Source organism: Solanum stenotomum, chromosome 7, assembly GCF_019186545.1.
Source record: "Solanum stenotomum isolate F172 chromosome 7, ASM1918654v1, whole genome shotgun sequence".
NCBI lineage: Eukaryota > Viridiplantae > Streptophyta > Magnoliopsida > Solanales > Solanaceae > Solanum > Solanum stenotomum.
Genome location: NC_064288.1, coordinates 48,131,652 through 48,146,977, shown reverse-complemented (window position 1 = coordinate 48,146,977; position 15,326 = coordinate 48,131,652). Strand labels below are relative to the sequence as shown.

The 15,326-nt window shown below is 31.7% G+C and overlaps 1 protein-coding gene across 1 annotated transcript; it reads right to left on the bottom strand.

The window, feature by feature from the left end:
• Positions 1 to 1,265: 1,265 nt before the first annotated feature.
• On the bottom strand, positions 1,266 to 2,618 carry LOC125871413 (uncharacterized protein At5g01610-like). Its single transcript, XM_049551991.1, has 3 exons — positions 2,513 to 2,618; positions 1,893 to 1,947; positions 1,266 to 1,653 (listed from the first exon to the last, which is right to left on the bottom strand). Exons 1-3 carry the CDS (start codon positions 2,597 to 2,599, stop codon positions 1,280 to 1,282), a joined length of 516 nt encoding a protein of 171 aa, XP_049407948.1. The 5' UTR covers positions 2,600 to 2,618; the 3' UTR covers positions 1,266 to 1,279.
• Positions 2,619 to 15,326: the final 12,708 nt, after the last annotated feature.

The following is a 15,326-nucleotide window of genomic DNA, read 5'->3' as shown; positions in this document are numbered from 1 at the left end:
CAACCCGTATAATTAATGGTTAAAGTTAGTCACGAGTGGTAATTATAACAAACTAAAGCTATGATAACTAATTAAGTAGAATAAGTTTGCTTAACCGCTTAATTTTCTTTTTATTATATTATATTATATAATCACATGTTTTTAATAATATAATATTTTGCTAAAGCAACTAAAAGATAACGAAACAAACGATGCTATTATAAACTTTATTGACTGTATACTATGCTTATTTATCTTTACCACTAACGTCAATTCATGTTGTCCTATTTTCGTCGTTTGAATGTATGAGTGATGTAAAATGATTTTAATAAAATCACATAACTTTGAATGTACGTACGTATGTTTCCACACATTAAATATGAATTATGCGCTCTATTATTTTATAATGCCACCTAATTCACTGAGAACCAGCCTCTTTCGTTGTTTAACAAGAAGTAAATCATGAAATATAATAAATGTTGCAATTTCTGTGTACACGCAAGTATATGTAGCTGCCAAGTAATATAACAATTTCTTTGCAATATTTGAAACTCGAATTTCACAAAACTTACTACTGATGATTATTTGATGGAATATATTATACTTAAGAGAAATAAGTGTTTTTCATAAAAGAGTTGATTGTTATTTTGTTTATTTCTAATTTATGACTTTATAAATACAAAGTGATCAAATTTAATTGGTTTAAATTCATAGAGGCTATAGATTCCAGGGTTATGACACTTGTCGTATTCACATCATGTCTACACCTTAGTAATTGTCATGCTAATTACTATCAAACTATTAATTCACGGAGTTAATAGTATAATCATGGTCCTTCGAGAGTTAATGATATGTTAACTAATTCTAATTCATTTTCATCTCTTGTATGGGAATCAAAAACTAGGTATATTTCTATCCTATCTGTAAATTCATCCCGTAGAATGTATCCTTCTCGATTTAACACGATATTTTAAGACCTCATGTTATCAAATGACTTTTTGGTTGAATGGACTAGGATTGAGATCGAGCTATTGAATCAAACTGCTTACTTTTGAGTTTTTTAAGAACATGCTCTGTACGGTATCTGAAAAAACTAAAATACTAGTTGAAATTTGAACTCATACTATCAACACAATCTTTTAGTTACAACCACTACACGAACAATCAAGAAAGTCTAAAACATATGTGTAAAAAGAAGATCTCTCATAAAACGAATTTTTTTTATAAGTGAACTACAAAATCAATTCTCCCCAAATTTTATACTACGACAAACTTAATGTTTTAGAGTTAGTTGGTCTCACTAAAATTTGTCTATCCCAATTCCATCTCTTATTGCTTCATATGCATTTCTTGGACGTGTTCTCCTCAATCCAGCAGTGAAATGAATCTCTGTTTGTTCAAACAAAATAACACTAACTGTTATAAAAAGGAACATCACTTTTGTTTTCATTCCTTCTATTTCATCTAACTTTCCCTTCTCTATATGTGCACTAACTGTATTATTGAATCTTACTATCGATGCATCTCTGTATGTAATTTCACATATCTCAGGTAGATGGACAGTAAGTTTCTTTGTCTCTTCGTTAAACTCATAGTTTGTTGCTTCGCGAGGGAAAATGCCCGCTGGAATTTCATACTCCTTTAGTAGCTCTGGTAATGGCCTTTGTGTTTTTCCTACAAAATCAACATGAATAGTAGGGGATGATATCAACATCCTTAAGTGTACATGTACAAAATAATATAACTATGTAACTAAAAGTATAGTATGTAACTTTAACTTTTAGATGAGATAGTCACAAATTTCAAAATTATATCAGAGCAATAAGGGGGTACCGAGGGAGTTTGAGGGGGAGGTAAAGAAATAATTAAGTAAATAAAATGTACACTGGCTAACAATTTAAACTTACACTAACCTTTCATTTTGTTCACAAGCTTTTTGGTTCCTCCAGTAATACTGTTTTGCAAGTTCTAATTTTGAAGGGGAAAAAAGGTCAGAATGAAGAAAATAAAACAAAAAAGAAGAATTCCATGTAGCCACAACTATATAGACGATGGTAACATTATTGTTTAAGATGACTATCCATTTGGTTCCTCCAACAATTTTATGTGCTTTACTACCATGTTTAAAAAAAAAACAAATTATTGTCAATGCCAACAAAGGCATGTGTATTAGAATCTTGATAGATAGATCAATGAATTTCGAATATCAAATAATTATAAATAATAAAACTCAACAAAGTCCCAAATTCCCAATTCTCATATCCCCATCTTGTTTCTCCTCAATTCTGTTATTCTCACGTGTAAGTAAATAATTTTTTTCCCTCCAAATTAGATTACAAGAAAGAAACTAGATCACAAAAAACTCTAGAACAAACATGTATGCTATTAAAGAAAAAAACAAAATTTCATATGAATTCTATAAATATTTATAGAACCTCTAAAAGACAATAAAATTCAATCTTCATTACCAAATCATAAATTAAACAAATCTAAATAATCAAATAAATAAAACGTAAAAAAGAAAATTGCGTACGTTAAGATCATTGGTGACGGAATTGAATTCCTTGCCAGCTTTCTGACCAATCAAATACGAACCTGCCTTGTTCATCACCATATCCATCGCTAATTGTTATTATTATGTTGTCAAAATCTCTTTATTTCTTTTTCTTCGAATTGGATCTACACAATTTTTTCGATACTTTTATCTCTTTTTTCTTTGGAAAAAGTTAAATATCTATGGATTAAAAATCATTAATGATTTCGTATTTAGAAATTATAGAATTCTTATTTTTGTCTTCTCTTAGCACAATTGAGAAAGAAAAGGGGAGGGTGTATGAGCAAGAATTTTCGGTAGCTAATTATGATATAACCAATCCTTTTCTAGCGGATTGAACTAAATATGAGGATCAAAATTCATATTAACATTTTTTAATATGTTAAATAACCTCCGAACTATCGTAAATGGTATGCAGATACCCTCCTTCATACTTTTGGGACATAGGTGTTCCTACCGTCTAAAAACTAGAGCATATATACTCTAACGGAAGACTAAATAGGGACACATGGCACAATCTTATCCGTCGATCCGATATTTAATAAATGTTGGATCGGTGGATAAGATTATGACACGTGTATAAAAGGTATATATGCTCTAATTTTTCGACGGCGGGAGCACCAATGTCCCAAAAGTATGACGGAGGGTATCTGCATACCATTTACGATAATTCGGAGGTATATTTGTCCTTTTTCCCTTACAAAAATGCAAGAGTAGAAAAAACTTCTTGAACAATCAAATACAGAAGCATTAGCAGCTCATGCATGAAATAATCATATTTCTCCCTTTACATGATTTTTTATGTAGGCACTACAAATTTCAATGACTTTGCTTCCATGCTCTTTTTCCTACAAAAGCAAACACAATAATGAAACCAAATAAATAAATAAGTAAAGCAATAGAATTTGAAATATCTCCCACCAAACGCCTAATTTAACTTCCCAATCCTGCCTATGCTATGCTTCGCCCCAAAAATTTCTTCACTATATAGATCCGTTGCAACGCAATTCTTTTTGGGCCTCTACCCAACAAAATGGAGAATTTTCGTAAATAGCAATTCAAATAAATTTAATTATGTTCTATTGCTATAGTTTGCATATCTACAGTGTAGTTACAGTTTAAACTGCCTCATTTGTATAATTTGTGGATTTGTATAATTCGCAGGTGAGTTTGTATAATTCACGGGTACATTTGTATAATTGAGTTATTTTTGTATAAACTCGAAATAACAAATGTAAACACACACAAACATCTGAACTTTAAACAGTTATACAAATTATATTATACAAAATAACAATATACAAAAGTTATACAAATTATATTATACACATTTTGAATTATACAAACTCAAAATTCCATCCCACGTAATTATCACTGAATGATGGTTGTGAATGGTAATTAACTAAAACTATAGCTTTGATGACTAATTAACTAATATATATTTGCTTAACCATGTAATTTTTCCTAAAATAAAATAGTCATGTAAATAAATAAAAAAACGTATTCACCTTATTAATTGGGAAAATTGTGGAGGCTTAGGCATTCGAAAAGTCTTTGGAGAAAATATTGTCATGTTTAGCCAGTCTTAATTGATAACTTTCCATACCACTACTTCCCTCTAAGTGCAACTAGCTAGTACTCTTAATGACAGTTTATTTGACCCTAACTTAAGTTGAACATTTGACAAAAAATACTGATATATATTCTCATTAAAGTTATCGTTTCATAACCATTTATTTTTATTCATATATATTAAAATAAAGATGACATTTTCTATTTTATTAAAGAATCAATGACTAAGTACATAATTTATACTTTTTCGTTGTCTTTCTATATCTTTTTAAGATATGTGTCTAGTCAAACTATATCATATAAATTGAGTCGGATGGAGTATAAATTTAGCGAGATGATAATTAGCAAGTTAATCTTTTCATAATACTTTGTTATATGAGAAACTCGTGTGAAATTATGCACATACGAAAAAAATAATAGACCATAGAAATATTTTTGAAATTGTTTGATTGAGTCTAAATTTGTGATTTTAAATATATTATTAGCATTAATATGATTATAAGAACATATTACTAAATTTAAAATTAAAAGATAAAATTAAATTACTTTTAAATATAAGAACTTCCCGCTTTTTAAGACATGAGAAAAAAAAAAGTTTCACATAATTCAATGTGAAATATCGATCACACAAACCAAATAATTAAGAAAAAATAAAAGAAGAAACACATTTTATTAAGTGGTGAGTGGGGGATTTGGCCAATAAGGTATGTTCTATAAGATTGATTATATGAAGACTTTGAAATGGTCATTTAGATGACAATATCAATAAATTCTTCAACCTTATCATTTGAAAAGCAAACTCTCACGTCAACTATAAATAATGATGGCATTCATTTATTTTGGGTAAAAAAAATATAGAGTGCATAAAAGTTTGTCAAAAAGAGAATATTTATTTGTTGAAAGGAGGAAATCTTTTTGTGGAGCTTTGGATTCAACTCCTGTCCAGTATTTGTTGAGTTATTCTTTGTAATTAGATTTTTGTATTCTGGAGGGGACGATTCAAGAGGACTACTGTTGGACGGTTGAAAACATTTACTGCAGTGGGCTTGAATCTCCTTAAAGAGAGTGAAATATCTGCGCCACATCCTGAAGATATTTTTATTTCTTCGTTTTATTTTCAATTGTAATCTTGTAATTTTCACCAATAATTTTAAGGAGAAATGACTACAATTGAAAAACTCACGAATGTCAAGATGGGAGATATTAACAAGCCATTTTGGCTCAATTGTAACCATTACAAGAGATGGAAGGGCAAAGTATTTTTCTACTTAAGTCTTCTCAATGTTTCTTATGTGTTAACAAAGAAAAATCCTAATGAAGTTGATTACACCTCCATAAATGATGATGAACTTATTTCGCATCATGATGAGAAAGTGAAAAAGTACGATGGTGATTTCTACAAGTGTTGGTCATATATTCTTAATTGTTATGATAAAACTTACTCTAGTTCAAAGAAAATTCAAAAAGCATTGTAGAGTAAGTATCGTATCGAAGAGGTTGGAGCGAAAACATTTGTGGCTAGTAAGTTTTTTTCATTTTCAAATGGTGGACAACAAATCAGTGGTAGATCAAGCTCAAGACTTAATACTGATTAATGGAGAGCTCACGTCCGAAGAGATCAAAATATGAGATAACCTTATTGTTTGTGGTATAGTAGATAAACTTCTACTTTCTTGAAAGGAATTTAAAAAAATTATGCGCCACAAACAAAAGGAAACCTCTCTTGAAACATTGATAATAAAAATCTGCGTGGAAGAGGAGACAATGGGCCAAGATGCACTTTTACAATCAGAAGAGAGCAACAACACAATGAAGGTAAATTTAATTACTTCAAGTAATGCTACTCCTGAATCTCACAAAAACACTTCTATGAAGCCTAAGAAGAAAATTTTTAAGAAAGATAATGGTAGACCTCCCAACAAAAATAGTGAAGGAAATAACCAAACAGAAAAATCAAGATAAGGGACCATGCTTTGTTTGTGGCAAGAGTGGACATATTGCTTGATTTTGTAAATTCCAAAAATGTGGTCCTATACCTTAGGCAAACGTTACTGAATAAGAACCTTTTGTGATAGTGATTAACGACATGAACATGATTGAGAATTTTGATGGATGGTGGGCTAATTTTGATGCAAACTGTCATGTCTGTTATGACACAGATTGATTTAAAAAATATACTCCTTTTGAGGAGTCTAAAACCATCATGCTTGGTGATTCTCACACTACTCAAGTGCTTGGAATGGGAGATGTCGAATTGTGTTTTACCTCTGAAAATGTGTTAACTTTGAAAGATATACTTTATACTCTTTCCATGATTTTTTATGTCTAGTTTTTTTCTTAATAAATTACTCTTTAAACAGAATATTGTATCGGATCAACATGTATTTGTAAAAAAAGATATTTTTGTGGAAAAGTGGTATGCTTATGATGGGATGTTCAAACTGAATGTTGAAATGCTTTCTTCGACTAATTTTTGGTATGCTCATCTGTGTCATATTAATGATCGTTATGTTGGAATCATGAGTAGTTTAGGATTAAACCCAATGATTAAAAATAATTTCGAAAAGTGTGAGACTTGTAGTAAAGTCAAAATCACTAAAAGGCTTCATTTTCAAGTTGAATGAAAAACTGATTTATTGGAATTAATTCATATTGATATTTGTAAACTTGGATGAATTTTAACTCGTGGAGGAAATATATATTTTATCACTTTCATTGATAATTTTTCTAAGTTATGTATGTTACTTGACGAAAAATAAAAGTGTTGATTTTAAATTTTTTAAAATCTATCTTCATGAGGTTGATAATCAATTTGGAAGAAAAATAAAAAAGGACTAATGTGATAGAGGTCGTGAATATGAGTCAAATGAGTTTAGTTCTTTTTTTAGATCATTGAGATTAATTCATGAAAGTACACCTCCTTATTCTCATGCATCTAATGGTGTAGCGGAAAGGAAAAATAAAACTTTGATTGAATTGACTAATGTCACGCTTATTGGGTCACGTGTACCATTAAATTTATGGGGTGAAGCTATTTTGACTACTTGTTATGTGTTGAATTGTATGCCTCATAAAAAGTCTAAATTGACACATTTTGAATTGTGGCAAGGTCACAAGTCAAGTTTGGGATATTTAAGAGCTTGGGGTCTTCTAGCCTTTGTGAGACTAATGGATCCCAAGATTACACAGTTGGGTACTACTTGTGCTTTTCTTGGTTATACTTCAAATAGTACAAACTATAGACTTTTTAATCTTGAAGATAATAATATAATAGAATCGGATGATACTATTTTTCATGAAAATAAATTTCATTTTGATTCTAAAATAGTGGGGGTCAAAGGATTGAACAAAATATGTTGTCACTACCTAGTTCTTTTACTTTTACTTTGAAAAATAAAGAAATCGATGATTTCGAGTTAAGAAAAAGTAAAAAAGCTAGAGTAGATTTTTTTTTTGATCCCGAGTTTTATGTGTTTAATGTTGGAGATGACCCTCTCACTTTGGAAGAAACTTTATCTTTACATGATTCTATTTTATGGAAAGAGGATGTAAAATGATAAAATGCAATCACTAATTTCTAATAAAACTTGAAAATTAGTTTATTTACCACGGGATTGTAAAATAATCTGTTGCAAATGGGTTACGAAAAAAGTTGAAACTCGATGAATCTATTGATAAATATAAGGCTAGACTAGTTGTAAAAAGTTTTACGCAACTAGAAGGCCTATAATTGTTTGATACTTTTTCTGCGGTAACTAGAATTACATCCATAAGACTTTTAACTGCTATGACTGCAATTTTTTATTTGTAAATTCATTAAATGGATGTAATTTTTTTAAAAAAAAATTGGAGACCTAAATGAGGAAATATATATGGATCAACCCGAATATTTTGTTGAAGCAGGCCAAGAAAGCAAAATGTGTAAACTTACTAAATCCCTATATGGCTTGAAACAGGCACCAAAGCAATGACAAGAAAAGTTTGATTTCAGCATGATTTAAAATGATTTAAAAAAGGCAAACGTACTCATTACCCCCCCGAACTTGAAGTTTTTTATACGGTGTACACCTAAACTAAATTATGTTTTAATTACCCCCGAACTTGTTTATTCCTCTGTCGAGTACACCTTTATTGTCCACCTGGCGTAGAAATTGACAACACACTCTACTAGGCACGTGAGAAAGTGATTTCTTGCCACATCATAAAGCTACAACAGTAAAAAACGTAAAATCTCCATTTTTCCTTAATATTTGACATATTTTAAAGATTTTTCTCTCTCTATTCTCTAACTATTTATTCTCCCTAATCCCTTCTCCCTTTTCAAATTTCAGAATTTTTCTCTCTTTTTTGTTTTAATTGCTCTTGCTAAATTCATGAATTATAATAGGAGACTTGTTTGCCTATGTGGGACTCCTCCAATTCTGAAAATTTCATGGACAAATGACAATTTCGGACGTAGATTTCTCGGTTGTAGACACTATGGGGTATGTATTGTTTCATATTTTTTTGCTTTTTATTTGCCAAGTTCGTATTATGTAATTTTTTTAACTTTGATTTTATAAAATGCAGTCCTCATTTTGAAATTCTTGTAAGTTTTTCGATTGGTATGATCCAGAATTTCCTAGTCAGGCGAATACTGTGATTTTGGGTCTGTTGAAGAAGACCAACAAACAAGAAAAACAGCTGAAGTGTAGAAGCATGTCGAAACTNATATCTATATCTTTGTGTATGTTCAATTGACTTGTCCTTTTTTCATAAAACTACAGTTACATGTAATTGGTATTATGATAACAAAACACGAAATAAGAACATAAAGGCATAACATAACTAGTGCTTTTTTGATCATCAAACACAAACATCATAGTGTTTCATTGTTTCAATCAACAACTACAATAACTTAAGTTAACCACCAAAACAAAAAACAGTCACTACTTTAAGTTTGGTTGAACAACCACACAAGCACTAAAACACAAAACAGATACTACTTTAAATTTGGTTGAACAACCACACAAGCACAAAATACAACCACACAACTAAGAAGTTTCCTTTGAGGGTGATTTTCCCTTGGCTTGTGCCCTTGTTTGAATTCCAGCAGCTTTTGATCTGGTTTGAATATGACGCATAATATTTTGGACTTGAAGTTCTCTTTGAGTCATGGCCTGTTTGCCTTTCCACTTCAGTCCCTTGGTAGGTTTAAAACCAATATCACCTGTCACATGCGCAGAACTCACCACACCAATATTAACCCTCATACTGCTAGACAATCCTTGCTGCAATATTAACAACATAGTTATTTTGGGTCTCACATTTAAAAATATAATTTTGACAGTTTTATAAGATACTTACATTAATACATGTATATCCAGTATCAACAACAAATACACCTTGTCCAACCACTTTAGGCCTCTTCTTGTAACCACTTTCTGCACCTCTTCTTGTACCAGTCTTGCTGCTGCTTGCTCTTTCATATTGACCTCTACCCCACTTTTTCCCAGTGGCGGACTAATGTGAGTAGAAAAAGAATACAACAAGAGACTAAATTAATAAGTAACCTAATCTAATTTATAAAAGCAAATTAATGTGAATGTACCTCTTGAGTGGGTGTTGGTGTAGACTTAGGTTTAGGATTTTTTGGACAATATCTCTTGTTATGATTTGCTCCTTTGCAAATTGAATATGTCATTACTGTCCCCATTCTTGGCAACTTCTCAGCTTTTCTCACTTCACCTATTTCTTTTCTTCTGTTCTTTGGTGGCCTACCAGGAATTTTCCTTGCCTCAGGTGGTTCAACCATTGGGTTTCTGCTTTCAAGCACATTTCCATGTTTGGGATTGGTTGAATGAAATGAGAATATGTCTTTAGATATGTCTCTTTTCTATACCAGCTTGAAATTGCTTGTGATGCATCCATGTTCAAGTGGTCCATTGCTGCTATACCATGTGCACATGGGATACCTTTTAATTCCCAAGATCTGCAACTACATTTCTGTTGACCCAAGTTCACAGTATGTTTGTCTACCCCTTCTAACACTTCAAATCCATCATCACCATTTCATTCAATGTTGTACTGCATTGATCTTGTTACATTGATATTGAATACCATCATTGCCGTCCATGTTTCAGCAAATGCTCTTGACTTACTCACCCTGCTAATCACCTTAACTATAATTTCTTCCAACATAGTTACAATAGTCTTGTTCCTAGGTCCCAAGATCCAAGCATTGAAACTCTCTGCCATGTTGTTATCTATACTATCACATTTTGAAAAAGTTTGGAAAAAAGCTTTGCACCATTTCTCCTTATTGTATTTGATAAGGGCTTCAACTATACCTTTTCCCAACTTAGATAGGGCATTTATATTGTACTTAAATTGTGCCTCAAATGTTAATCTAGCACAAGCCAAAAATTTTGTCCTTCTCTCTATGCCTCTGAAGTTTTGTGACTAATTTGCTAATATGTGTTTAGCACACATTCTGTGCTCACATTCTGGAAATAGTTCATCCACAGTAGCTATTAGTCCCTGTAGTTGCAAAACAAAATAATAAAAATAGTTAAATTTTGATCAAATTAAATTAAAGATAAACAAAAAAAAGAAATTCAGTTACCTTTTGCATATCACTAATGATAGTGAGCTGGGAACCATCTCCTAGATTAAGATCATTTTGCAGAATGGTCATGAACCATTTCTATGTCAACTTGCTTTCAGTACAAATTATTGCCCATGCTATTGGATACATTTGGTTGTTTGCATCCTTAGCAACAGCTATCAAAAGTTGACCTTTACAAATTCCTTTTAGAAAACACCCATCTAGCCTTATACATCTTCTGCATCCTTGTTGGAAACCCTTTTTCATAGCATCAAAACATATATAAAATGAGTGAAACTGTTTCATCCCATTTTCTGATTCTGAATGTTTAAACTTCACAACACAAGTACTACCAGGATTTGTTTGGAGTAACACATCCCTGTAGTCTAGGATTCTATTAAATTCTTCCACATGATCCCACATAATTTCCTTTAAAATAATTTTTCTTGTTTTTAAACAAACTGTCTTGCCTACATGAACATTCAACTCTTTCCTCACCAAATCTTGTATTTCCCACCCTTTTATACTAGGTTGATAAATAATCCTATCTTTCAAGTACTTACATAAAAATTTTGAATTAAACAAAATATTATTTGTAGTCCTAGTACATCTGTGCCTTGGGTTGTATGTCTTGATAGTGAAGTTCTCACTCCTCCCTTCCTTGCTTGCATACAACAGCCATGGACAACCACTTTTACACTTGTCTCTTACTCTAGTACTCTCATTCACATACTTGTCTAACTCAACTCCTTTTTTTATAGCATATTTTGTAACTGCCTCTCTAAATTCCTTTACACTTTCAAATACCAAACCACACTGCCATATTACAACATCACAAGTAGAATCATCTATCACTCTATTACTCTTTTTTTTTATCCTTAAACTCCCTCCTTCAAGTTCATCATCAGAAACAGGTTCTTCTTCATCACTTTGAAAACTATCACAATCAGAACTGTCATAGTATGGCTCATCCTCTGTTACCTTACCCTTGAATTTATTTTTGCCTTTTTCAATATCCTCATACCCTTCATCAAGTCCAACTTCACCTAAAAACCCTTTTGTTTTTTTCCTTCTTCTTTCTCCTCCTACTTTCTTTAAACTTTCTCACATCTTCCTTAACAATCCTCAACTCCTCATGCACATCACTTCCATAGTCAATAGTTTGGTCAGAACAAATAGAATCACTGTCTATGTCTTCCTCTGCATTTTCTTGGGCACTTGGTTCAACTTCTTCTTGAATAGAAGGTTCAGTTCCTTGTTGGACAGTAGGTTCACCTTCTTCTTCAGTATCAGTCCAATCTGTTGAAGAATAATCATCATCAGTTTCTTGTTGGACCCTTGCAACCCCATAATTCTCAACTCTTTCACTAGATGGAAAGGAAGAAGAGGAACCTAACCCTAGATCTGTTTGTTTTGGCTGTGCAGTTAAAGAACCATCAGATTCCCATGTGCATTAAAAGACTCAACCACTTGACTTAAAGATTGACTAATTTGACCTTCACTGGGACCCACATCCTCCAGAATAGTGTCATCACATAAATATCTATTGTGTCCCCATCATGCATAAATAATGCAATGTTACAAATGTCCATGTCATTTTTTAATTCCACCAGATCACCCCCTAGAGGCTTAGCATAAGTTTTTCCTAACTTACTAATCCCAAAAGACTTAGCATAATCTGCAAGTTCAGGAATTGACAAATGATCTTCATCCACATTCTCTACATATTCAGTCTTACCCCCAACATATATTGGACCTACCTCACTCACCAAGATACCCCTAAATTTGAACATTAAATAGAGGTACTTAGTAGCCATAGTGTCAACCTATAACCACCAATAACAATCAATATATTGTACAAGGCAACAACAACAAAACATATGCAAAACAACAAAACGGAGGCAACAACACCAAAACAGAAGCAACAAAACCAAATTTAACTCATAAGCATATAATTATACAAGGAAATTATAATAAATAATACAAAAACATAATTGGTACTTAGTAGCCATATTACTCAACATCATACAAATATACATAAGGAAATTACAAAATACCCCACCATTTAACAATACCAAAATAGAATATTGAAATAAAAACCCTAGAATCTTAATTTTACTAAAAAGCCCTAATTTTTTGAACTAATTACCAGAAACCCTAATACTCATGCATGCATAAGCTGAACGACTTCATAATAATACATTCATTAAGTGAAAATTCTAGTTGAAAACCATAAAACCCCTAATCGGAAACTCAATCGAAAACTATGGCGAAACCCTAGTCAAATTACGGTGAAACCTTAAACCAAAAATAGGGCAAAATATAAATAAAAAAGTAAAGGAAACAAACAATAACACATCATAAGAGTGAATAATCACTTACTTGGTAACAATTTCAGACAAGATCGAAAGAAAATTGATCAATTGACCAAACGCTTCACGAAATCGAGCAAGCCTTCACGTCTAAGAACTGCAACTGACCCAAATCCGAAAAGAGTTCCGCGAAATCCACCCTTTACTCCGTCGATTACACTTCTTAGAGAGCCAAAAGTTTTGAAATATGTCGTCGTCCGTCGATTACACTTCTTACCAAAAGTTAGAGCTTAGTGAGAGGATTAGAGATTAGTCCGGAAGTTATAATTTAGGTGAAAAACCTGACATTTAATTATCTTGGTGGCTAAAATTTATCTAGGTGGCTAATATTTATCTAGGTGTCATGCACGTGTAGACACGATTGGAGTGATCGGATAATAAATGTGTACTTGATGGAGGAATAAACAAGTTCGAGGGGGGGGGTAATTAAAATGGAATTTAGTTTAGGTGTACACCGTATAAAAAGCTTCAAGTTCAGGGGGGTAATGAGTACTTTTGCCTTTTAAAAACAAATGAGTGTGATAAGTGCATATATGATAAGTCTTGAAATCAATCACATGTTATTATTTGCCTATATGCTGATGATTTATTGATCTTTGGCTCTAACATGAATGTTATTAATGAAGGTAAAAATATATTTAAAATCCATTTTGATATGAAAGATCGTGAGGTAAATTTTATTCTTGGAATAAAAATTACAAGAACATGTGGTAGAATTTTCCTTGACCAATCACATTATATTGAGAAAATTTTGAAAAAATATAACTTTCTTGATTGCAAGCATTTTGTAACTCCTTTTGATTCAAATTTTCACTTGTTCCCTGTTCAAAGTGAAAATGATGTAATAAATCAAAAAGAATATGCTAGATTAATCGAAAGTTTGAGATGTATGACTGATTGCACTAGACCTGATATTGCTTATGCAGCAACGACGGAGCTATACCTTAACAAGGGTGGTCAGATGAACAACCTTCCTCGAAAAATATTTGCGAGTATATATTTTAAATACCAATATTTTTGGATATATACTAATTGTTGAATACCTTTAACATAGTAAAGAAAGATAACCCAATGGTTAAGGTTGTTCAAATTTGTCTTGGAAGCTTGAGTTCGAGCCTAGCCTTAGGCGTTTTACTTTTTAAAAAATTAGTTCCCTTTTTTAAGTTAAAAAAAAGAATAAAAGTAACGAAAATCTTGAGCAGCAAGGTTTATTTTTTACTTGTTCTAAAGTATGAACACTATTGACAAAAAATTTGGCTCCGCCACTGTTATGCAGGTGGAGTACTTAGCAGGTTCACAAGCAAGTCAGGTAATGAACATTGGCATGCTATAACAAGAGTTATGGGATATTTAATCAGACAAAAACTTATAGTTTGTTCTACAGAAAATATCTTGTTGTACTTGAAGGTTTTTCTAATGCAGATTGAAATACTTTATCAAGATATTTTTGTTCTACTATTAGTTATATCTTTACTTTGGGTGGTGGTGCTATTTGTTGAAGATCAAAAAAGCAAATTTTGCTAACTCAATAATGGAGGCTAAACTAATTGTTTTAGCTAGCTTCAGCTAGTGAGGAAACAAATTGGTTGAGAGATTTATATTTCTGTGGAATAAAATAGTTGAATAATTTCATTCATGTCTTTCTATGTCATATACATGACTTTATATACATGAGAGATTGTTGAACATAATCACCTAGATCCTATGAAATCTAGGATTCTATAAAATCATATATTTTACAAAAAAATAAAAAGGAGAAAAGGATATTCTAAATTACAACATTTATCTTAAGATCTTAGAGGATCATCCTTTATCAGCCAACACTCTCCCTTAAGCGGGTGAATGAATATCTTCTATTCCTCGCTTTCTTATTAGATCTTGAAACACATTATTTGGTAGTCATTTTGTTAAAACATCGGCCACCTGATCTTTTGTTTATACAAATGACGTACAAATGAGTCTGCTATCTAATTTCTCCATAATGAAATGTCTAGATACCTCAATATTCTTAGTGCGATCATGTTGTACAGAATTATGAGTTATACTTATTGTTGATTTATCGTCACAATATAGTTTCATAGGTCCTTCTCATCTTATCTTCAAATTATCAAGGATTATCTTTAATCATAATAACTTACAAACTCCCATAATCATATATCTAAACTCAGATTCTACACTTGATCTGGGTACTATATTTTTATTTTTACTCCTCCAAGTCACCAGATTTCCTCCTATGAAAGTGCAATATCCAGAACTTGACCTT

Bases quoted from the DNA above. Each gene is read 5' to 3' on its own strand.
- LOC125871413 (XM_049551991.1), bottom strand. From the start codon at position 2,599: ATGGATATGGTGATGAACAAGGCAGGTTCGTATTTGATTGGTCAGAAA. The intron at 1,948-2,512 runs GTACGCAATTTT...CTTCAAAATTAG, and splicing joins CCGTCACCAATGATCTTAAC to AACTTGCAAAACAGTATTAC. The intron at 1,654-1,892 runs GTTAGTGTAAGT...TTGATTTTGTAG, and splicing joins GCTTGTGAACAAAATGAAAG to GAAAAACACAAAGGCCATTA.